Raw genomic sequence first — 25,107 nt, forward strand, 5'->3', positions numbered from 1 at the left:
TGGTGGTACTCGGATGTTGCCATATCCTAAAAGTGGTACAATGGGTGAAAAGGTTGAAAAGCCCTGGTCTAGCCCAGTGTTCCTTAAATTGAGACAAGCCTTTTGGTTCCAGAACTTCTACTGGGCTATACAATAAATTTCCTGCACCCACCTGGCTAGCGAATTCAAGGTAGTCCTGTTCCCCTGGCTGAGAACTTGAAGCGGATGTGGCCGTTCCCTGTTCTGTGCGGCACAGGACAATAGCATATTGTTTGAGGTTTCCTGCCCTCTTCACAGCCACACTGATGGAACCGGCCTTTTCACTGATGTTGTAGCTGGAAAGAAAGAGGGACAGAAATGGCTTCCTTCAGGTCACAGAATAGGAACAACCCAAGATTTGCGGATCACAAAGGAATGCATTGGAATGAGTCGTCCCCAATTTGGTATTTATGTCAAGACTTCTGTTAGGAAGCTTATCCTGTGTGTCTTTTAGTCTATTGTTCCCAGTAGCAAATGAAGAAGTCAACTTGCAATTTATAACAACTTAATTCACTTAAATGTGCTTGCTTTCGTTTTATTGAAAATGTGAAATCTGCCTTCATTTGGGGTAATTCAATCTAATCAAATTCACTGAATTCAACTCCAGGGGGAAAAAAAAAGGACAATAAGAGAGAGAAATGCGCCGAAATTCAGCTTGGCAAAAGCCCAGATGCAACACCAGGCAAGTTAAATAAAACCTCTTGGAGCACATTATCAACAAATCACACATAAATATACCACTAGCTGAGGTAAAAATGAATGCGAAACGCTTTGTTCAACACATGAACATTTAAGCCCACTTCTTCATCCATGGTCCACTTGCATCTCTCTTCTCCTACATGAGGGGCTTGCAATTTCCTCGTCACTTTCTTGTTTAATGAAGAGAAGGGCTAGGGGTGACATGACAGCAGCGTTCCAATATCTCAGGGGCTGCCCCAAAGAAGAGGGAGTCAAGCTATTCTCCAAAGCGCCTGAAGGCAGGAGAAGAAGCAACGGATGGAAACTAAGCAAGGAGAGAAGCAACCTAGAACTAAGGAGAAATTTCCTGACAGTTAGAACAATTAACCAGTGGAAGTTTTTAAGTGATTGGATATCCATCTGTCTGAAATGGTAATCGTCTCCTGCTTGACCAGGGGGTTGGACTAGAAGACCTCCAAGGTCCCTTCCAACTATGTCAGACATGTCAAACACAAGACCCGGGGGCCGGATCCGGCCCGCGAAGTGGTTTCATGCGGCCCGCAAAGCCATCCTGGAAACAGTGAGGGAACGGCCCCCACTGCCTTGGCCCTGGCCCAGAGACCCTCCTTCTGCCAGAGACCCTCAGATCAGTCCCACTCCTGCCCAGGCCCCCATAGGCACCCTTGATGCCAACGATGTAGAGCTGGCCACGCCCACCCAGTAGGCCATACGCACTCTAGCCACGCCGACCCAGTAGGCCACGCCCACCCTGGCCACACCCACCCGGCCCCCTGAGGGCAACCGCAATGCTGATGCGGCCCTCAATGAAATTGAGTTTGACACCCCTGAACTATGTTATTCTGTTATTCCGTTATTTCCAGCATCTTTGCTTTCTAGCAACAGCATACGACACACTGTGTCACATGACATTCCAGAAGTTTTTACTCTGATTCAAAGCGGTTTTTCATATGTGGTTTACTTAAAATATTAATTTTTCTGAAATAAGGTACTTTGCAGTGGGTTAGGACGCTAAGCTTGTCGATCAGAAGGTCAGCAGTTTGGCGGGTCGAATCCCGAGTGCTGCGTAGCAGAGTGAGCGCCTGTTACTCGTCCCAGCTTCTGCCTACCTAGCAGTTCGAAAGCACGTAAAAATGCAAGTAGAAAAATAGGGACCACTATGGTGGGAAGGTAACAGCGTTCCGTGCGCCTTTGGTGTCTAGTCATGCTGGCCACATGACCACGGAGATGTCCTTGGACAAGCGCTGGCTCTTCGGCCTTGAAATGGAGATGAGCACCAGCCCCTAGAGTCGGAAACAACTAGCACGCATGTGCAGGGGAACCTTTACCTTTTACTTATTAAAGCCGCCATCCGTAAGAAAGAAGGAACTTGCTAGCTGCCGACTATAAACATGCTATGGCATCGTTAACAGTAAGAATTCAGTCAAATGGCCGAATAATTTACATTTATGCATTGTATTGAGAAAACGGTGGTAAGTGGGGTACCTCATTTGTTGAAAGCTGATAAGGGACCATTGAATATGGAAGATATTATCAGTGACAATACTCGGTTTGCTGTCCTTCACCAGAAACTGGAAACTATCTTCTGTCCTTTGAATATTCTCTTCGTGCAACACGTATTGGATCAATCCCAAATTCACGTCCTCTGTTAGAAAAAGACTTCAACAAATTAATCCAGGAATCAAAGGTCATTTTTTTTACATCCTTTGCAAACCACGATAATAGCCTCCACGCTAATCTAATCTGGCTACAGAACAATCCCTGTTGCTCAAAGGGGATTTCACCCTATCTCAGCCAATAAATGCAATTTTTTTTGTAAAATGATCCATGCTGGGGAACACTATTCATTTCATCTAGAGCCTAACAGAGCCTCAACTAAGGATGACCAAATAAACAAGGTTCTTAGGGGCTGCAGCATTCAAGAAATTGCCGACTCCAGTGAGCCACCCATAAAAACAAACTCTATTTTGTGCCTCATTAGGAAAGGGAAAAATCAAACTGACCATATTTTAATTATTTTCTAAGGATCTATCTGGCCACTCTCAGAATACCGGTCATTGAGTTTCAAAAAGATATTTTAGGACTGTTATAAAAAATAAAAAAAAGGAAGAAAGCACCAGACTGGAACCACAGCAACATAAAAAATTAAGTACTGAAATTAGAGAAGAATTGTATAAACTGAACCTCGATACAGAAGGGAAATGTTTCCTCTTTTTTCTGAATCTAAGAATATTTATTTATTTATTTATTTATTTATTTATTTATTTATTTATTTATTTATTTATTTATTTATTTATTTATTTTTGGATTTATATACCGCCCTTTCCCGAAGGACTCAGGGCGGTTTACAGGGTATTTAAAACAAAGTTCAATACAAAAGTTAAAAACAATTTTAAAAGATTAAATCAATCCCTGGAAAAAAAATAAAAACCCCAATTAAAATTAAAATTCTCAGCCTGGGCCGGAGAGCGCGAAGAGCCAGGTCTTCAGGTCCCGGTGACATGAATGGAGGTCGGGGGCAGTCCTAAGCTCCACGGGCAGCTGGTTCCAGAGGGCAGGCGCACCCATATAGAATGAAGGCTATTGCTAAGCACATTTGATTTGTGCTTCTTAGATTGTAAGCCGCCCTGAGTCTTCAGAGAAGGGCGGGATATAAATGGGATTAAAAAAAAAAGAAGCTTCTTGGTTGAGAAGCGAAGTGTTTTCAAGAAAAAAAAATCAAGGAAGTCCAGTTGCCTTTTTGGAAAAGCACCTTTGGGGCAACCATGACCTGGATGACTGAGAATCTCCATAGACATTTTCCCCGATTGTCAAATTCAGAGTTCTGCTTTGCCATTTTTTCCCCCCAAGCGGGTCTGTTGCCAAAAAAATGGCTGAGTCATGTTCAATCTTCTCTATATTATCCAGGTTCATTCAGCCTCTCCTTCCATTCCTCCAAGAAAAAAGGACTAGGCTAGCAAAGAGGCACGACGCCAACGAGCAAATGCCAACATGGCTTATACCTTGGGTAAAGGTAGTCACCATCTTTCCCGGCTGCAATTTCTTCTCCACGTAACCATATTTGGGTCCCGTTGTTATTTCATAGATCAGGTGGCTGTCTTCTGTACCACGGTCCACAGCCAACAGCTCCTTCTTAGTGATGAGGTTCTTTGGCTGGATGGAAGACCAGAAAGCAGTGAAGAAGATATTATAAACCCTGAATTTTAAAAATGAAAGCCTACTGGAACAGTCTTTTCCAATCTGGTACCTTATAGATGTTTTGGTTTACAAGTCCCATAATCCCTAACCCATGTAAACTCTGGAAACTCACACGTAAGGGGTTTGGTCTGAACAGATAGTTCACGGCTTACAATTTGTTTGGTGACTGTTCGAAGTTACAACGGCACTGGGAAAAAGCGACTTATGACCATTTTTCACACTTACGGACGTTGATTGATTGATTTGATTGATTGATTGATTGATTGATTGATTGACTCATATTTATGACGGTTAGTGTCCTGAGTTCATGTGATCCCCTTTGGCGACCTTCTGACAGGCAAAGTCAATGGGGAAGCCAGATTCACTTAGCAAATGTGTAACTAACTTAACAACTGTAGTGATTTACTTAACAACTGTGGCAAGAATGGTCATAAATTGGTGGCGGGGGGGGGGGGAACTTACTTAAAAACTGTCTGACTTAGCCAGAGAAATTTTGGGCTCCATTGTGGCCCTAAATTGAGGACTACCTGGATTCCTTTTCCCCTTGTGATTGTTCCAAAGCCATCCAGAGAGGTTTTTGATGGAGACGTCAACCTCAAGTCTCTTAGATCTTTATCTGGCCATTTAACCACTGTACAATCAATGAAGATTGTCAGGTAATCCTTGACTTATGACCACAATTGGGACTGGAATTTCCATTGTTAAGCAAGGCAGTCATTAAGTGAATCACACCCAATTTTATGACCTTTTTTGCCACAGATGTTAGGTGAATCGCTTCAGTCATTAAGCGCATTGTGCAGTTGGTAAAGAAATTCCAGATTCCTCATTGACTTTGCTTGTGGGAAGGTCGCAAATAGCAGTCACATGACACTGGGACACTGCAACTGTTGTGAATACATTCTGGTTGCCAAGCGACCACATTTTGAACATGTGACCACTGGGACGTAAATTGAAAACTACTTGTTTTCAAATCTTTCGGGGCATTTGCTATTCTCATTTATTTATTATTTGTAAGAGTCAGATGTCACCTTTCCTTCATGAGCTCAAGGTAGCTTACATCTTTCATTGTATCTGTCAACATCCAGATCGATAATCCAAATAAAACTCCATTTCCGAAAATTTTACTGTTTATTGAATACACGGCATGGTAATGTCGAAGTGAAACTTAACTCTGAGGTTCCAACACCAACTCAGACTTTAACAATAGTATTCCCAGCTAAACCCCTAACGTCTTACGTAATCCATATCAACAAGTCCACTTTGTTATGGGAACCATCTGCTTCAAATCCACACCTGTTTTGGTGTCCTTGACAAGGCTTCAGGCTCTCAGGGTCTGCAGCTAAATCGAAGAAGTTTAGTTTCTCCATCTAACCCACTTGAAAGTAACACTTCCCTTCCCACCCACCCCCACATCTAAAGGCAAATTGAAACACAGAGGCACATAACTGCCAAAGTTTCACCCTTGATAGTATCCTCCCAACAGCCTGGTGAGGTAGGTTGGCTTACAAGAGGATAACTGGGCCAATGCCACCCATGAGCTTCCCTGGCCTAGGCTGGATTTGAACCTCAACTACTTCAGCCTGGTTCCCTTCAGCTTTTTCAGGTCTTCTGCTGTTGTGCTATTGCCTGTCTTTTAAATCTGGGTCCACAGTGCGAAACCTTCGGATAGATACCGAAGCAGTGGTTCCCAAGGCAGACTTCAGACTTTCTAAAAGCAATCTGTGCAAAAGTCTGTAAAAGTCACTTGCATCCCCATTTGTCACTCTTCCCACTGTTGATATGTGCGGGGTGTTTGAGCCCCCTACTCAGCTTGCAATTAAAATCTGTTTCCATTTCTCTGCTGCTTCAGTGGTGATGGAAGCACCACTTGATTAACCACAGCAATTAATCCATCAGAGCTTCCCACTTAAGGAATGCAAATGCTATTAGCAAGGAATAAGACATCACACAGCCCGCAGCTTATGGAACGAGAGCGGATGAGGAGGAGCAGTGGCGTTATTAGGAACCTTAGCCTTACAGTTTAAGATGGATTGCTTAGTTTAGCCACAACTGCTGATGTAACAAACAGCCAAGGTCTATTCCATTCATCACAGCAGCTGGCAGCAATGAGAGAAGGTGCGCACACACACACACACGCACACACACACACACCATTCAGCTTTTTGCTTGGAAAACGTCTCTTGGGTTTTTTTGTAGTCAGTTGTAGCCAGCAATATTTAGCTATGCTGTTGCCCCAGAGCAATGAGAAGCAAAACCTTTGGGCTTTGCATGTCAAATATTCAGAAAATGCTGGCCAATACAGTCCAATCATGTGTAGTGCTATGTATTATATATATATATATATAAAAAGTCAAAAAATTACAAAAATGAAATACAGGTAGCTCTCAACTTCCAAGCCCATTCACTTAGAAGATAAAGCAGAAATGGTTAAATTATTTTATTCAAAGAGGAGAATATACTCAAGTACGTTTTTCATTTGGACATCGCTTCTGGATTTTGTGCTTGTGATGAAAAAAAAAAACACGAAACTTTGACTTTGGTTTTGTCAATTAGGTAGATTTGTCGTTATAGGAATGGCTAGTTATATACTGATGTGTGAAAGCAAAAAGTTGAGGCTGGAGTGTTTCTATCTTGTATTGTGCTAAAAAGAGTCGGAAGTCAACGCCTTTTTTTTTTTCATTTTCCCCTTACATTTCCCTTACATTTTCTTTCCCCCTTCCTTTTTCCCCTTTCCCTTAATTTCCCATTTCTATTTCTCTTTCTATTTTATATATAGATAAAACAACAAAAGCCATATTTATTTATTTATTTATTTATTTTATTTAATTAAATTTTTATACCGCCCTTCTCCCGAAGGACTCAGGGCGGTGAACAGGGCATATCATAATACTACAAAAATACAAAAGTTAAAAAAAGAATTAAATTATTGCCCACAGTAAAAACAATAAAAAAATATATATAAATATTAAAACCCTAAGTAATTCCCCATCAGGCCAGGCCAGCTTGTTCAAATAAGTGGGTCTTTAACCCGCGCTGGAAGGAGCGGAGATCCGGTGCCATCCGGAGCTCAACCGGCAGCTGATTCCACAAAGCCGGAGCGCCCACAGAGAAGGCCCTCCCCCTGGGGGCCACCAGCCGACATTCTCTGACTGGAGGCACCCTGAGGAGGCCCTCTCTGTGGGAACGCACGTGGCGGAGGGGAGTCGACGCCGGCAGCAGGTGGTCCCCGAGGTATTCCGGACCCATGCCATGTAAGGACTTAAAAACCATCACTAAGACCTTATGAGAAGTTCTGATATATAAGTTCTCCCCAGTCATGTGACTGAACTTCAGATGCAGCTGCGTTTTATGACCATTAAGTTGAAGATCGTCATTTACTTAAACTGCACTCATAGCAAACCATTAGTTTGCTTAATGACCACGGTGTTCACTTAATGACCAAAGCAAGAAGAGTTTGTAAAAATCGGGTTAGTCATGTGACCAACTTGTTTTATGATCATGATGAATTAGGACTGTTATGGTTATATGTTAAGGACTACATGTATATCATTTATAGACTGCCTAGCGTCATAAAGAACAGGCAGATATATAAATAATGTAACAAATAAAATGTATTCTATTTTTGCTTGTTCATTCCAATTATGGTACCCAGAACACCTCCAGAATGGCTGAAAGCAAAAATCTGCATGATTTTTCCATTCATTTCATAGAAGGATGGAGTTGATTCAACTCATCAATAAATCATGGCTTATGATGGAATGTATTATGTAAACCTCACCATTGTGCCTTAATGATACAACCATAATTAAAACAATTCATGATTTAGATGAGTAAAGTCTGCCTGAAATATCCACAGCTGGGTAGAATCAAAATTGGCATTTCTTTCTGGTCCTTCATCTTCCTATTTTTATGCAAGTTAAAAAGGACAGAGTTGCCTAATTTGAAACAAATCAGATATAAAAACTCACCTTGCCATTCATATATTCCAACCACTGAAGACCCAAATTAGTGACAATTCTTGGAAGCCCATCATCCACAGGGAGGATTTCTATTCTAAACCACTGGGGCACAGCAGTCACAACCTGAAAAATATATATATTTTATATATATATTCAAAACATTTGTTTCTGCAACATGAACATTTGCCATACTGGATCAAAAGCCCTTCTGTTCTTTTGTGTTCCTATTTCAACTCACTCAAAACAGTATTTCAAAATGTACATGGTTATAAATGGGTTTTCACCTCTCGTTAAGTTATTTAATATGTCAGACAGCTCCTTAAAAGAATAAATGGATCTTATGGGCAATTTTAACAGGCCCCAAACAGAAGAGAAACGTGTGGCGATTCTTCCAAATAGTTTCCCTACAATGTCAGTTTGATCTAGTGCAGGGGTAGGCAACCTCGACTCTTTTATGACTCATGGACTTCAACTCCCAGAATTGCTGACTCAGGAATTCTGGGAGTTGAAGTCCATGAGTCATAAAAGAGCCGAGGTTGCCTACCCCTGATCTAGTGGTTAAGGCATCAGGTTAGAAACCAAGAGATGGTGAGTTCTAGTCCTGCCATAGGCATGAAGTGCAGATTTCAGCCGCGCAAGTTTTGATGGGAGCTTCACGATACTCCCGTGTAACACCTCTTCTCCGTGAGCTGCATTGGCTTCCGGTTGCCCTCCGGGTAAGATTCAAGGTGCTGGTAATGACCTATAAAGCCCTAAATGGCTTGGGTCCGGAATATCTAAGGGAACACCTGCTGCCGGCATCATCTTCCCATCGTCCTGTGCGCCCCCACAGGGAGGGCCTTCTCAGGGTACCGCCGGTTAATGAATGCCGGCGGGTTATTCCCAGGGGAAGGGCGTTCTCTGTGGGTGCGCCTGCCCTATGGAGCCAACTATCCACAAAACTTAGGACTGCCCCCGACCTTCGCTCATTTCGCCGGGACCTGAAAACTTGGCTCTTCGATCTGTTTGGTCCAGACTGTGGGGTTGTTAATTTAACTGGGTTTTAGATTTACTCTTGGGGCTTGAATTGAATTTAATTGTTTTAATTGTTTTTAATTTTTTGTATTTCATGGTTTTAACTGCCCTGTAAACCACCCTGAGTCCTACGGGAATAGGGCGGTATACAAATCCAATAAAATAAATAAATAAATAAATAAATGAAAGCTCGCTGGGTGACTTTGGGCCAGTCATTTTCTCTCAGTCCAACCCACCTCACAGGATTATTGTGGGGGTAATAGGAGTATAAGCAGTGGTGGGATTCAAATATGTGAACAACCGGTTCTCTGTGTGGATGCTATGTCCGTAAGTCCATTCTGGGCCTGGGCAATAAAAAAATTAGCTACCGGTTCTGCCGAACTGTTGTGAATCGGCTGAATCCCACCACTGAGTATAAGTTATGTTCACCTTGTTGAGTTATTTATACATGTAATAAAGGCGGGAAAATAGGATAGGATAGAACAGAACAGATGTTGCCAAACTAAAGCATTCTGTCATCTACACAAGATATACTCAGAAAACCTATTAAGAATGGGGCTGTCTTCACCCTCTTTCTCTTACCCAAACTATCTGAATTGAGCTGCCTCTTATTCTTCTGGAACGCACACCCTCTCTCCTGGGAAACCAGATTAGTAAATTACATCACATATTTACAGATATAAAACAACCGAACCACAGTAATTTACGACCAGAGCTGGTTATGACCTCTCCTTGGTCTCTTTTCCACTGCTGTTCGATGTCAAGGAACAAAAGCCTTAATTGACTTGTCCGTTTTCTGCACACCAGGGTTAGAGAGAGAAGACTTAAGATTGAATTTCTTGGCCTCCTATCTGAACAGCCACAAGCTGTGAGAAATCATGTGAACGTCCGTTTGGGCCTTGGCTTCCCCACTGACCTCTTTCCCATCCTTTGCCACCACAAAAAAGGGATTGGTTCCATCAGACACCGTAAAAGTAAAACGGTCTTCTAAAAAATTGCTTCCGCCGTGACTGTAACTGATCCGGTTCTGGAAGACATCCTCCATGGAAAAGGCATGGGCCTGTTGGTAATGATGGCTGTCAATGGTGCGCTCAAGCTGGCCATGGCGTGGGGGCTGCACAATGCTAAAGGTTACAGACTTGGCCTACATACAGAACAAAGAGAGAAACAAAGAGAAAACGAGAGTTCACATTACATGATGATGGTTGACAGACTGATATAGATTCAGGAGATGGTCTGGTAAAATTGACGGCTCTAAGCTTCTCTTACAAGCAATTTGTAAGAAATGAAATAAATAACAATAATGAAGTTGGAAGGGACACTGGAGGTCATCTAGTCCAACCCGCTGCTCAGGCAGGAAACCCTAGACCATTTCAAACAAATGGCTGTACAGTCTCTTCTTAAAAACGTCCAGTGTTGGAGCACCCACAACTTCTGGAGGCAGGTTGTCCCACTGATTAATTGTTCTCACTGTCAGGAAGTTTCTCCTTAGTTCCGGGTTGCTTCTCTCCTTGATTAGTTTCCATTCGTTGCTTCTTGTCCTGCCTTCAGGTGCTTTGGAGAATAGCTTGACTCCCTCTTCTTTGGGGCAGCCCCTGAACTTCTGCCCTAAGATATTTCAGGGTATCAGTCTCATTCTGAGTAATAATTCAGTCGCTGAATTTATTGCGTGGCCGTAACTGCATCCTTGCCTGCTCAATAAATCTTGTTAAAGAAGTGTCTGGGAGAAACTTGTTCTGGAAGATGCAGGCGCCAAAAGCTTATCAATCCTGCTAAACTCTTAATGGGATAGGCCAGCCTTTAGCTTAGCGTAATATGTAAATGTGACCATCAAGGGAGGGTTAAAACAAACTACAGGTGCTCCTCAACTTACAAGAGTTCAATTAGTGACTTTTCGAAGTTACAACACCACCGAAAAGAGTGACTTTATGACCATTTCTCACAATTGCGGCCATTGCAGCATCCCCATGGTCACATGATCAAAGTTCAAACGCTTGGCCCACTGACTCATCTTTATGACCTTTGGCAGTGTCCTGGGGTCACATGACCACGTTTGCGACCTTCTGACAAGCAAAGTCAACGGAGAAGCCAGATTCCCTTCCTGCGAATCGTGTTACTAATTTGACAGCTGCGGTGATTCACTTAACAACTGTGGCAAGGAAGGTCGTCAAATGGGACTCAACTCACTTAAAAAACGTTTCACTTAGCAAGAGAAATTTGGGGCTCGAATGTAGCCATAATTCTACTTGTAATTCCTGGCCAAGAATCAAATAAAGCAAATGCTTGAAGCTATTTTTAAAGTTCGTTTTGGCTCCCACCCCACTTTCATTCAGCTTCTCCTTCAGGGTTCTTGATGGGCCAGGAAATACAGGTAGTCCTCGTTTAGTGACCGAAGTTACAACAGCACTGAAAAAAGTGACTTATGACCATTTTTCACACTGATGACTGTTGCAGCCTCCCCACGGTCAGGTGATCAAAATTCGGACACCTTGGCAACCCACCCATAATCATGACGGTTGCAGCATTCCGGGGTCATGCAGTCCCCTTTTGCGCCCCTCTGTTCTGTCCCAGCCTACGTGAGTCTTTGTTATGCTCACAAGGAGAAACCTCTCTTTATTCTCCCAGACCTGAGTTAATGTCCAAGGCAAACAAACACAGTCCACAGAAACTCAATCCACAACGGGAACGGTTGCCTTTGGCAACCAGCATCTCCCAGACCTTCCCTTTTATTATTCAGCCAAGGCGTGGCTTCCTAATGCCTTCTCCTTTGCCTTTGGAGCCACCCCATTGCATTCCTCTGTCCTACTCGCTTCTCTTGCCTGCGCTTTCGTGCATCCTGGATTTGTCCCAACTGTTCTTCATCACTGTCCAACTCAGGCTCCCAGCACAGCTGGGTCTCAGCCTGAGCGCGAGTAGAGGGACCAGGCTGTAAGTCTTGGAGCCCCTCAGAGCCTTCCTCTGATTCTGATGTCACTCCAGGCCCCTCCTCCTCCTCTGAGTCCTCAAACTCAGCTGCCCGATCCACTGGCTGGCGAGGAATCACATCACCTTCTGACAAGCAAAGCCAGAAAAAGACGTGCTCTCTACACGGGCTGGAAAGCACTCTGTCCGAAGCCTTCAAAGTGGCTGAAACTTACACCGTGGGGTCACCCCAAGGGTTGATGCCAGCCTGCAGCTCCCCATTTCTGATGGTTCCAATCTTGCAAACTCCCCTGGAGCTCAAATAGCTTTTGTCATTGTCGGCAAGCTGTTACTCACACCACTTCCTAGCCAGCTGAGAGCAAAGTCTATGCAAGCTAGAAAGGAGCCACATCATTTCCTTTCCCCGTCATCAAAAAAACAACAAACCCCATCACAAGCAACCATCTTGTCTAAGTCATGGAATCACTTCTGTCGTTGACACTCTGCAGCCCAAACCTAGATCCCACCACATCCAGTTCTCTGTAGCCTCCAGTCTTTAGTTTTTTTCATGCACAGGCGATTTAGGAAACTCAGCATTTGGGAATGTGCACTTATTGCCTCAGATCTCTCCAAATAAGAATTTGATAATTTCATGGAAGTTCCACCTCTGAAAGGTCTATTAGTTCTGCCAACTAAAGAGAATCTCCTAGCCTAAAGGTAGCATATCTCAGGACATTAGATCAACGGAGAAAGTATTTATTTATTCATGAGCACAGACAGCATTTTTCTGTTTATCCCAATTTTCAAGATGGCTTATGACCAGGGCTTTTTTTTTTGTCACAGAACGCTCATAATGGAGTTCCGGCACCTTTTTTGGATGGAACCTTGTAGAGTAGGCAAGGCGGGTTGTATGACGTGTGTGAGTTCCGGCACCTTTTTCTTTTACAAAAATGCACTGCTTATGACAATACAAAATTACAGACAATAAGACAGCCACAGTGCAGTGGTTAGCATTGGGGTGGCATGGATTGTGGTCCACCCTCAGCCTTGGAAGTGCCTTAGGTGACTATGGGTCAGCCCAAAATATCTCAGATTTTTCTTGTTGCCAATAAGTAGGAAGATGGAATGCTATATAATGCAAGGATGCCCCAACTTTCCATGTCATTTTCCTGGGGGTTGAGGTCCATAGGCATTAAAGGCCCCATAGTTGCCCATCTCTGTTCTAGAGGGACATACTGTTTGATGGAAACTAAAATTTCCTTCTAAACTCCTTCACAGTCTTAAAAAAAAAGAACCACCCCCCCAAAGGGACTCCTTTCTTCACCTCTGTGTCCGCATCGGTGGCTTTGAGATCAAATTCTGTGATGGTCTTTCGTACTCCTTCCGGCACGGTCAGGCCTGCGGTCTGCACCACAGGCAAAGAATCATCAACCGGATTAATGGTGATTTCGAAATTCTGGGTCACCTATTAAAAAAAAAGGAATGCACAAAGCTATTCTTGTTGGACATTGCCTTTCCACAGATAAACTAACCATATTTCTGGGGGAAACCAATGGAACTTCACTGACCTCCTGAGGGCCATCTGAAATGGTGAAAGTGAACATGTCAGCATGTTCTTCAGCCTCGCTTGTATGGATGTAGTGGATGCTGTGGGAGATAAGGTCTGCTTGTTGGAAGGAACTAATCCTTCTGCCTAGAAAACAGTAGCAGAAGAATCCACCTTGTGCTCTAAGATTCCAAGCGCGTCCTCCAGCTCAAAGAATTACCTCCCCCAAACCTTCCAACTTACTTTTAGAAACTCGCCCTTGCAACACAACACCTCTGGGATGCTTTCAAATATGTCCAGCAACCATATTTATCTGTTCATTTATTAATACTGTCAAGACTTTTAAAGGAGACACTGCGGGCATCCTAACTTCCATGGCTAAATAAATCAGCACAATTCCCTTGTAATTCCGTAAAACAGGAGTCTTTTGTTCTCACTTTGCTCCAAAAACTAGTAAATATTTGCAAACCTGGTAGTGCCGTGTGCTCCAAATGTCCCAGCTGAGGCTGTTTAATAATCCTGTAGAGGAGATTGCTGGATTCTTCACCCTGCTTCTGGGCTGACAACTCCAAAGTGGTGATTGTTTTCACAGAGTTTTCGTCCAGGCTTAGCCCAGCGTTGACAGTGATGGACAGAGGCAATCGATCCCCTGGGAGAAGTGAAAATAAGAGGAAACAGATCGTAGAATAGATCCATCTTCTTTGTCACATGGTGAACAAGTGGATGGATTTAGGAAGTTCACAAGCGCCAACCGGAGGATCAAAACCAATTTCAGTATTTTCTGTCTACGATTCAGGAAGTACTCTGCATAACAGAAAAACAGAGCTGAAAGGGAGACGCTATGCCAGTGATGGCGAACCTTTTAGAGACCGAGTGCCCAAACTGCAACCCAAACCCCACTTATGTATCATCGGGTGCCGAGTGGGCGTGGCCCATTGGGTGGGTGTGGCCCACTGGGTGGGCGTGGCTGCGGTGGTAACGGCAGACTGGGGGGGACTAAAAAGTTCAATCCATTAATTCCAACTTTGCGAGATCTTTTTTTTCCCCGCGAGTTGAAATTCATTGATTGATTGAACCTTTTTTTGTTTTTTGCACACGGCGGCAGAAGCCTAAAGCGAAAAGATTTTCTAAAACCCAGCTGAGGGCCTAGGACTGGGGCAACAACCTGCGTGCCCACAGAGAGGGCTCTGCGTGCCACCTGTGGCACACGTGCCATAGGTTCGCCACCACGGCCCTATGCCATTTCAGACAAATGGTGGTCCGATCTCTTCCTGAAAACCTCCAGTGTTGAAGCACCCACAACTTCTGGAGGCAGGTTGTTCCACTGGTTCGTTGTTCTAATTGTCAGGAAATTTCTCGTTATTTCTAGGTTGGTTGTCTCCTTGATTAGTTTGCACCCACTGCTTCTTGTCCTGCCTTCAGGGGCTTTGGAGAAGAGACCCACCCGCTCTTCTTTTGCTAGCCACTGATGGCCCAACCCTCTGTAGACCTCGCGTAACTTTTTTAAAACCGTCCACTTGGCTACTGCTCCTACAACAGTTAGCAGTGAATTTCATAGCTTAACTAAGCACTGCATGAAAAAGTGTTCCCTTCTATTGGTACTGAATCTCTCTACATTTAGTTTCAACAACTAGCCTCGAGTTCTAACTAAGGGAAGAAAATCTCACTCTCCCCATGTTATTTATGTTATACTTACGTTGTATATGAGGTGTCCTTCGTGCTCTCTGAGCTTGCTTGTTTTCTTGCAGACGTTTCATTACCCTGAGCTACAAATATTCTCCTTTATTAGTTGTATAGCTCATGCCTTTTCTCATCCATTTTTTTTAAATCAAAGAGCCCCAACTGATGTAATCACTTCTTATAAGGGAGCCATTCTAGTCCCTTTATCATTTGATTGTCCTCTTTTGACCATTTCCAGCTCCATAACATCCCTCTTAAGATGCGTCAATGATCATCGTACATCGTGTCTAACTGCCGTCTTGCCATACATTTGTAACACTGATGACAACAGGAATACAGGTCAGTCCTCGAGTTACAACTGAAGACTGAAGTTATAACAGATGTCCCTGGGGGAACTTAAAATCTGGATTTGCAAATTCCGATGGATGTTTCCCCTCCCCCCCATGGTCATGTGACTGCACTTCAGCTGCTCAGCAACTGGCTTGTACTTAATGGCCGTTTGCAGTGTCCTGCAGTCATATGACCGTGTGTTACAACAGTTTTGCCAAAAAACCCCAACATTTACTTTCAGTTTTCAGCAAAACTGGCTCACAATGAATCACTGCTTCACTTAATGACCATACTGTTTGCTTAATGACTGCAGGCACTGCTTGATGACTGCAGCGGTTGCTTAACAACCACTGCAAAAAGGTTGAATAATGATGATGATGATGATGATGATGTTGGCAGGGACCTTGGAGGTCATCTAGTCCAACCCCCTGCTCAGGCAGGAAACCTTTATACCATTTCAGACAAAAGGTTGTTCAGTCTCTTCTTAAAAACTTCCAGTGTTGGAGCATTCACCACTTCTGGAGGCTGGTTGTTCCACTGGTTAATTGTTCTAACTGTCGGGAAGTTTCTCCTTATTTCTAGGTTGCTTCTCTCCTTGGTTAGTTTCCATCCGTTGCTTCTTGTCCTGCCTTCAGGGGCTTTGGAGAATGGTTTGACTCCCTCTAATGGGTCACTCGTGTGGATGACCCAATTTATGACCATCACAACCTACAACCGTGACGGTCAGACTCCATTACATTTGTCCCTCAAGGACTACCAATAAGAAATGTCCTTTCTTTTCTGTTTCTCCTTGGTTTTTTTCTAACTATTTTATTCGGTCATTCTAAACTGGGCTATCTGCTGCTTGACTGCAGAGACTTTAGTCGACAAATTTTAGGACCTTCCATCTCTCTACCCACCGTTAAGGGTCAGTTGAGGATGCAAGAGCTGAGGTTCAACAACAGAATGTTTTAACTTTGGATTCTGACTTTCATTGGGACCTTGCTTAGTTTGTTAACTTCAACATCAACAATACATTTCCTGTGAGATGGTCTCACGAGGTCGATGATTCGTTAAGGTGCTTCCAAGTAAAACGCATCACGCAGGGATGCAATCATTCAAAGCTTTATTTAACGATAAAGTAAATAGAAAGAGTTCCCTGGCATGGAGGCATCCATGCCTGGGTTGAGCTTATGGATCAGCCAGCAAGCAAGCAGAGGAGAGAACAAAAAGAGCAGAGAGAGAGCAGCCTCTGAGCAGAGGTTTTTATGGGGGGGTCTCAGCCCCTCCCTTACCAATTAACTCTCGCCAATGGGGCTGCAGTGGCCGGGGACCCCTGACCCACCAGTGGGAGCAAAGAAGCCTCTTTGCTCCCATCTGATGACCTTTTTGGGGAACTGCCATGGCTGGCACAAAACATCTAACATTTCCATTTTACCTTCTCTCAAGCCAGCTCTTCCAACACATACAATTATTCCACTAAGCTGACTTGGGAAGGAGAGAGGGAACACGTAAGGAGACAACACTATCAAAGGCCCTCCCTAAGCAAGCCGTCTATGGAGATTCCCAGTCATCCAAGGCATGGTTGTCCCCAAAAGTGGTTTTTCAAAAAGCAACTGGACTTTCTTTGTTTTTCCTTGAAGACGTTTCGCTTCTCATTCAAGAAGCTTCTTCAATTCTGAAGAGGAATTGAAGATTCTTGAATGTGAAGGAAAATGTCTTCAAGGAAAAAAACAAAACCAAAATCCTGTTGTCTTTTGAAAAGCACCTTTGGGGTCCCCAGGCAAACATTTATCAAACCTGGTTTATTTTAACTACTCTTGACTGTCCAATGTTGCATTTTTAACCAATGCCAATGACAGGAGAGTCCTGACCACGAGGGGGGGGGAACAGTTTCTCCCTGCTGCTACAATGCTAATACAAGCACGATTTAAGCAGACTTTTTCAAGTGAAAAATAATAAAGTGAGCAAATGTGTACCAGTGCTTGTATTAAAAGCATTTTTCAAACAAATAATTGGGGCACATTTTTAGCTAGAGAATCGATTTGTAGATGATTAATTTAACCAGTTAATTAAGCTCTAATTTTCGAGTAACATAGTTTCCAAATGGGATTGATTTTTCAGGAAAGCCAGGACAAGGGTGGGTTTTTGTTTATTCCACATTTAACATCTCAGAGGACATTCCTCTGAAATATAAACCTAACCAGTGGACTTCTATGACAAATTATATTGGGATGAAGAAAGAATTGTTCATTGGAATATCAACTTGTACCACTCAGGATGCAGAAGCTAAGGTTCTCGACAATTTCCAGCCTCTTATTATTCCAGCGCTAACCATGTGCAGCCCTTAAATTGTCTTCATAATTGATTCTAACCATCCTACTTCACAGCTGCCGTCTTTTTCCAGAATTTCCTTGATTCTAGCTAATTAAAGCCATCTTCTGTCTTGCTAAAGAAAGCGCTGTTTAGACCGTTGCCTTACCTGTTACGTTAATGGAAAATGCCAAGTCTGTCATTTTGTTTCCCTCTCCATCTGCCACATCAAAATCAAAAATGAAGGTCCCAGCTGGTTCTCCTTCCCCATGGCTGTATTCTACTTGTCCTGTGGTAGGAAATCAGAAGGAAGAACAAAAGAAACACTCAGAACACGGGTGTCAAACTCGATCGCGTCACGTGACGTATGGTGATGTAACATGATGCTTTTTGCCTTTGCAGAGCCGGGGTGGGTACAGCCTGCGCGTGACACATCTGGCCCGCGGGGTCGCCAGTTTGACACCCTTGACATAGGACAATCGCCAGCTATCTTGCGTTAACTGTTGTTTTTCTGAAGTATGTAATCAGGGTCTCTGTCTGAGGTGATAAAACTCATAGATGGACGCTGACTGATGGTCTATGGCAGGGGTCCTCAACCTTGGCAGCTTTAAGACTTGTGGACTCCAACTCCCAGAATTCCTCAGCCAGCCAAGCTGGCTGAGGAATTCTGGGAGTTGGAGTCCACAAGTCTTAAAGTTACCGTAGTTGGAGACCCCTGGTCTATGGCGCTTAGTTGGACCCTTTTGAGCCTATCCTTCTAAATACGTTTGCAACAGTGGCGAATATCTGTTGCTCGGGTGCAGGATGAGGGTTCTCCGAGCTTGTGGGTTGGTTACCAAACGTTTCCTTACCAGGCTAGGTAACCTCTTCAGCGGAGTTTAGGGAGTGTCAGTGTTCTTTTGTTTATAAGGGCTTCAGGTGTGGGTGTGTCAAGTGTTGGGATGGGTCTTGTGACGGGTCAGGTGTGAGTCATCAGTGAGAGGCTTGTGATGGGTCAGAGTCACTGGGAGGTGAACTCCTGGTGGGGGGGGCTACACACCCCTCAGAAACCAAATCAACCATACAAGTAACCAGAGACGGGCCCAGTCCTCATCAACCCACGCAACCCCTCCCCACTCCCACCAGTTCACCTCCCAATGGCCCTGACCTAACCCTAACTCTAACCTCCCCATCTCAAGACTCTCACTGATGACTCACACATGCATGACCCATTGCAAGACCCTTTTACGTAGTGGCTTAAGTCAATAGGCAAGGAGCGACACAGCGTCAAAGCATCTCTTTATTGTCTTGAGAAAACAACTGGTCAGCTACAGGTAATGGCCGGTATTTATACAACTTAAGCCCTCAGGTGTTCCTCCAATTACTTGCCTGAATTCTCCCACCCCAAATGCAAATGTTCCCGCCGAAACTGTTGGGACTGACCGTTAAGCCCCAAATACAAATGTTCCCGCCGAAACTGTTGGGACTGACCGTTAAGCCCCAAATACAAATGTTCCCGGCCGAAACTGTTGGGACTGACCGTTAAGCCCCAAATACAAATGTTCCCGCCGAAACTGCTGGGACTGACCGTTAAGCTAGCCCATGAGGGCTAGCCTCGGCTTGGCAGGAAATGCCTACTTAGCTTCTCCACAGAAGGCGAGGGTCAATGGCTTGCATCATTAGATTCCAGTACATAACAAGACCCTCACTCGACATACCCACACCGGACGCCCTTATAAACAGAAGAACGCTGACATCCCCTCAACTCCGCTGAAGAGGTTACCTCGCCTGGTAACCAAACTTTTGGAAACCAGCCCCCAAGCTTGGAGAACGAAGCTTCTTCGCCCTCCTTCTAAATATGTACTGGCTATTTAACACACTCCCATTTTGTAGATAATTAAGCCTATTCCTTCTTTGTCCCATGGACTGTTGTCATTAAATGGCCAAACATCACAGAAGCAATCAACAACAAGGGGACATTTGAGTGAAACTCAAACTGGGCCAGTTTTGAGGTTCCTGCTTATCTCCCTGGACGGAGATTCCAGCAGATTTTTGATATGTCACGAATATTCCTGCAAGCAAACTCATCTTGCATATCTTTTGGATCGGGGGGGGCGGGGTGTGTCTTCAAATCTGGCCCTTTTATGACTTATGGACTTCAACTCCCAGAATTCCTCAGCCAGACACGCTGGTTGAGGGATTCTGGGAGTTGAAGTCCACAAGTCATAAAAGGGCCAAATTTGAAGACCCCCGGGTTGTAGCATTCATCAGCAACCTTGGATTTTTAAAAGGCAACACCTTATTTGCACGCAACCTATTCACAATAACTCATACAACTTGCCCCTGATTAATTTCTCCTCCCTGCAAAACAGGCAAAAAAAAATGTTTCTGAGGCCACAAAGAATTCCATGAAAGTGGAATAGTCCTCAACTTACAACCGTTTGTTAAGTGACTGTTCCAAGTTCCAACAGCAGTGAAAAACTTTTACGGCCTCAGACTTACAACCGTTGCAGCATCCCCATGACTGTAATTCATTTAACAACAACGGCGATTCATTTTGCAATGATTCACTTAACAGACATAGCAAAAAAAAAAAAGTGTTGTAAATTTGGGCACAACTCACTTGCCTAGCAACAGAAATTCCGGTCCCATTTGTGGCTGTAACATGAGGGCTACTGCATGTTTAGTCACAGTTTTATGGTTTCCTCTAGTCAGAATCAGAATAACAGAGATAGAAGGGACCTTGGAGGTCTTCTAGTCTAGCCCCTTACTCAAGCAGGAGAGTACTCAAGCCTCTATACCATTTTGGGCAAAAAGCTGTCCAATCTCTTCTCAAAAGCCTTCAATGTTGGAGCACCCACAGCTCTGGAGGCAAGCTGTTCCAGTGGTTAATTGTTCTACCTGTCAGGAAATTTCTCCTTAGTTCTGGGTTGCTTCGTTTCCATCCATTGCTTCTTGTCCTGCCTTCAGGGGCTTTGGAGAACAGCTTGACTCCCTCTTCTTTGGGGCAGCCCCTGAGACATTGGAACACTGCTGTCATGTCACCCCTCGTCCTTCTCTTCATTAAACTAGACATACCCAATTCCAGCAATCTTTCTTCATATGTCCCCTGATCATCTTTGTTGTTCTTTTTTTTGCTTTGTTTATAGAAGTACAAGAATCAAAACCCTTTTAAAACAGATCATGCCATGTTTGTGCCAAAGTATAAATCCAAAAACCTGAGAAGACGCTGTAGCCTGTTGTATTATGCAATTCAGCTTAGAAATAAATACCAGAATTTCATCTATTAGAACAGGTAACACCCCACCTTTGTTTATTTCTGCCTGGGTAAAGCTTATAGCTGGTCCCTGAGTGGAGATCCGGATCAAAGAATCTCTTTTATGCAGGTGCAACAATCCACAGGTTGGGTCCTTCTTCATGATGTATTTGATAGACAGGTCATCTGAATCAGGATCTATGGCTCTTAAATGCTGGTTTGTAATGACTGCCACAGACCCTAAAGGGTGGAAACAAATGGACACAAACAACAGTAAATTTCTTGCTTAAATTATTCTGGGGATGGTTGTTAGCTTGCTTGCTTATTGATTGATTGATTTCCTTCAAATCAGCGTCAATTCCCGGGATCTGCCTGGATTAATCCCTGCAGTTTCCTTGACAGGATTTTGGAAGTAGGTGCCATATGGTGGGACCAGACTTTGCTATTTCCCTCCCCCAAAATCAGATATAAATGAACCTGTGGATTAAAACAAGTTTGGGAATATTTGTTCTCCAAGCCAGAGAAATTGTCTGATATGACCCCCGATTACCAACTTCGAGCCAGGTTTTTGTTCAACTTGGTTAGAGGAAAGGCTTCCAATTCAATTTTGCTTGCCTGTTTTTTTTTCTCACAGGGTCTTCCTAAATCACAGCCTCACAAAGCTGTTGCAACACTGATTTGGCACCACGGTGAAGGAAAACTTTGGAGACTTCCCAGGGCAAATGTTAATACTGAAGCTCAAAAAATAAATCAATAAATAAAAATCAACCGAACCCTCAGATTTGGACAGCCTATGCAAAATAACATTTTGAAAGCAACCAGGCAGATCCACTCAATTGCAATTCAATAAATGCATGGACCAAATGCACGTAGAGAAAGGAAAGACCTAGAAAGGCATCTGCTTCTTTCTGGAGAAGTAAAGGATAAAAGCTGATTTTTTAAAGCCACGGATATTGGATGCTTTAAGGCCAGGTGGCTGGGGAATTCTGGGAGCTGGAAGTCCACAAATCTTAAAGTTGCCAAGGTTGAGAAACACTGGTCCAGGGACAGCATTCAGTGACTTGCCATTTTCAATTACCAATAAATGCCAATTGGTTGAAATTCTCCACCCTCAACTATTGGTTAATTTCAATTATTTAGCTGAGTATATTTCTCTAGGAGTTCCCAGCTGAAACGATACCACACTGAATGCATCTGAGATCTCCAGATGGTGGGGACAATTTAGAATAATATTGTGGGGGAGGGGAGCTTCCAAGTGTGTTGACTAAGAAATATAAAAGCTGAAGGGAATTTAAAAGCTACTCGGGAATTTTAATAAGGCGACTTCAGAAAAGGCAAATCAGAATGGACTTTTTTTTTTTTTTACCAGCAGGGAGATGTAGGCCTCTGTTCACGATTAATCTGGGAAGGTCCAACCTTGGTGAGGTTACAGCGAACTCCATTTTTCCTGTCTCAAAGTGGAGGCCATCGGAGAGTGAAAATTGGAACTCATCACTTTGGGCTACCAAACTGTTCAATTTATAAAATATCAGTTCATCCAGAACATCCTGGTAGGTGAAGGTGGATCCCTCAGAGAGAGCTTGTCCGTTCTCCAGAGAATGCAGCGGCGACTCTCTCCTGTACAGATGCCCTAAGAGTAAGTCAAGAATTCTGAGTAAGTTCCTCACAGATCATTTTCTCTGTAATGCATTAATGCTACTCCTAATATACTTCTTCCTAGTAATTTTTTATGAGCAGTTTGGAACCCTTTATCACAGAATAAGGACAGTGGAAATAGAAAAATGCACATCTACAGGTAGTCCTCGACTTACAGCAGTGTTATTTAGTGACCATTTGAAGTTACAACGGCATTGGGGGAAAAAGTGATTTACGACTGTTTTTCCACGCTTATCATCGTTCCAGCATTTCCATGGTCGGGTAATCAAAATTCAGACGCTTGGCAACTCACTCATATTTATGACCATTGCCGGGTCCCGAGGTCATGTGATCACCTTTTGTGATCTTCTGACAAGCAAAGTCCATGGGGAAGCCAGTTTCACAATAGCCGTGTTATTAACTTAACAACTGCAGTGATTCTCTTAACAACTCTGGCAAGGAAGATCGTAAAAATGAGGCAAAACTCACTTAACCAATGTCTCACTTGGCAACATAAATTTTGGGCTCAATTGTGGCCGTAAGTCAAGGACTGCCTGTATCTTTTGCTGTAATCCATACTGTATAAAAACCCCAAAACAGCAGATTTTTCAACAGTGTACATTTTCAAGTCGGTCAAGCTGCTTTGATCAGCAAGGCCTTTTACATATCAAGCTACACCATGATGTGGGTTGGGATTTATCTCTGCTTATTACTTTGGCTCTTACATTCCAAAGCCTGATGAAATGAGGAAATTATGACTGGTATCCTCTCTTATTTTTATTTAATAAATTTCTATACGCCTTCCTCACCTAAGTGACTCTGAGCAATTTACAACAGCAAAATAAAACTATATAAACACCTGAATGAAAGTACAGATGAAAGCAGAGTTAAAAACAAGATGAAAACCCACAAGAGAACTGTGAGGTGTTCTCACAATGAATCGTTAAAGGTGCTTCCAAGCAAAGGCATCACGCAGAGATGCAATCATATTAGCTTTATTCATGATAGATCAAAGAGAAAGAAATACTTGGCATGAAAGCATTCATGCCTGCATGTGAGAGAGAAATAAAATAAAACAAGCTAGCATAACATGACTAAAAGAAGGACTAAGAGCTAAGAGAGGAGAACTGGAACTAGAAGGAGAAATGGAGACTAGAACAAAGAGCAGCCCCTCGTGCAGAGGTATTTATGGGGGGTCTTGGTCCCTCCCTGACCATAAAACACTCTCACCAATGGGGCTGTATGGTCCTAGACCCTTGGCTCATCAGTGGAAGCAAAGAAGCCTCTTTGCCTCCATCTGATGACCCTTTTGGGGAACTGCCAATGGCTGGCACTAAACATCTAACAAGAACAGTCAGAGTTAATATCTTGTGAAAGGATGGCTTCAAATTATGAATAGTTTCCCAAGAGAGATTAGTCCAAAATAGAGCCTCCTTGTTAAGAAGGAGTCTCTTTCCATCACTTGATGGGATGGGAGGACAAACTCCATATTTTTCCAAACTCCGTGGAAGCTTCTTGGAAGAAGGCGGCTTGTCTCCAAGTATTGCAAAATGCCTTGGTCTGGCTTAGGAAAGTAACTCTAATTTATACACTAAGACAAAACTTAAATCCTGTATATCTCAACTGAGTTGCTGAGATTTATTTAAAACCAGAGCTTCTTCTGAAAGTTTGTTTGATAAAATTAAGGAAATGAATAACTAGGCCATGATTTCAGAAGTATGCTTGCAGCAAAGAGCAACTTCTACTAGTGAACGTATTGAAAAATAGCTCTGATATATTTGTTTTTTTAGCCTGCCTTTATTATTTTTACAAACAACTCAGGGTAGCAAACGTGCCTAATATTTCTTCCTCCTCCTCCTATTTTCCCTACAACAACAACCCTGTTAGGTGGGATGGGCTGAGAGAGAATCTGGCCAAAGTCACCCAGCTCGCTTTCATGCCTACGGCGGGACTAGAACACAGAGCCTCCTGGTGATTGGCCCAAGGTTACTTAGCCAGCTTTCATGACTAAAAGGTGGGACAAGAATTCACAATCTCCCAGTCTCTAGCCTGATGCCTTAACCACTAGACGAGGGGTCTTCAAACTTGGTCCTTTTATGACTTGTGGACTTCAATTCCCAGAGTTGGTTGAGGAATTCTGGGAGTTGAAGTCCACAAGTCATAAAAAGACCAAGTTTGAAGACCCCCGCACTAGAACATGATGGCGCAGTGGTTAGAATGCAGTATTGCAGGCTAACTCTGCCCACGCCTGAAGTTCGATCCTGACCGCCTCAAGGTTGACTCAGCCTTCCATCCTTCCAATGTCGGTAAAATAAGGACCCAGATAGTTGGGGGCGAAAGGCTGATTTTGCAAGCCGCTCAGAGAGTGCAGTGAAGTACTATGGAACAGTATATTAAGTCTAATGTTCTTTCTTCAGCATTATTACAATAATATGTCTCACCATGAATGGGTGCCTTGGTTACCATGAAAACCAGAAGGTCATTAGGAGTGTCCAAGTCCCTCAGCCTCAAGGAGGAATTTCGAATCACTACTCCTGTTTTTTCACGCACACGGATAGGGGTCACTTGTATCTGAGGTGGTTCATCATTCAGGCGCTACAAGA

At 43.5% G+C, this 25,107-nt stretch overlaps 1 protein-coding gene across 1 annotated transcript in view; it reads right to left on the bottom strand.

Moving 5' to 3' along the window:
- The window catches only part of FRAS1 (Fraser extracellular matrix complex subunit 1), a 247,286-nt gene that overhangs the window by 61,896 nt on the left and 160,283 nt on the right, over window positions 1–25,107 (bottom strand). Inside the window, exons 34-45 of the mRNA XM_083368033.1 lie at window positions 24,946–25,099; window positions 22,236–22,499; window positions 20,921–21,109; window positions 17,804–17,923; window positions 13,802–13,981; window positions 13,355–13,479; window positions 13,111–13,251; window positions 9,802–10,029; window positions 7,881–7,994; window positions 3,717–3,867; window positions 2,200–2,359; window positions 152–314 (exon numbers count right to left, since the gene is read on the bottom strand). Coding sequence (XP_083224159.1) covers window positions 152–314; window positions 2,200–2,359; window positions 3,717–3,867; window positions 7,881–7,994; window positions 9,802–10,029; window positions 13,111–13,251; window positions 13,355–13,479; window positions 13,802–13,981; window positions 17,804–17,923; window positions 20,921–21,109; window positions 22,236–22,499; window positions 24,946–25,099 — 1,989 coding nt within the window. The remainder of the gene's footprint in view (window positions 1–151; window positions 315–2,199; window positions 2,360–3,716; window positions 3,868–7,880; window positions 7,995–9,801; window positions 10,030–13,110; window positions 13,252–13,354; window positions 13,480–13,801; window positions 13,982–17,803; window positions 17,924–20,920; window positions 21,110–22,235; window positions 22,500–24,945; window positions 25,100–25,107) is intronic.

This window comes from Vipera ursinii (genome assembly GCF_947247035.1).
Source record: "Vipera ursinii genome assembly, chromosome: 7".
In the NCBI taxonomy this organism is placed as follows: Eukaryota; Metazoa; Chordata; class Lepidosauria; order Squamata; family Viperidae; genus Vipera; species Vipera ursinii.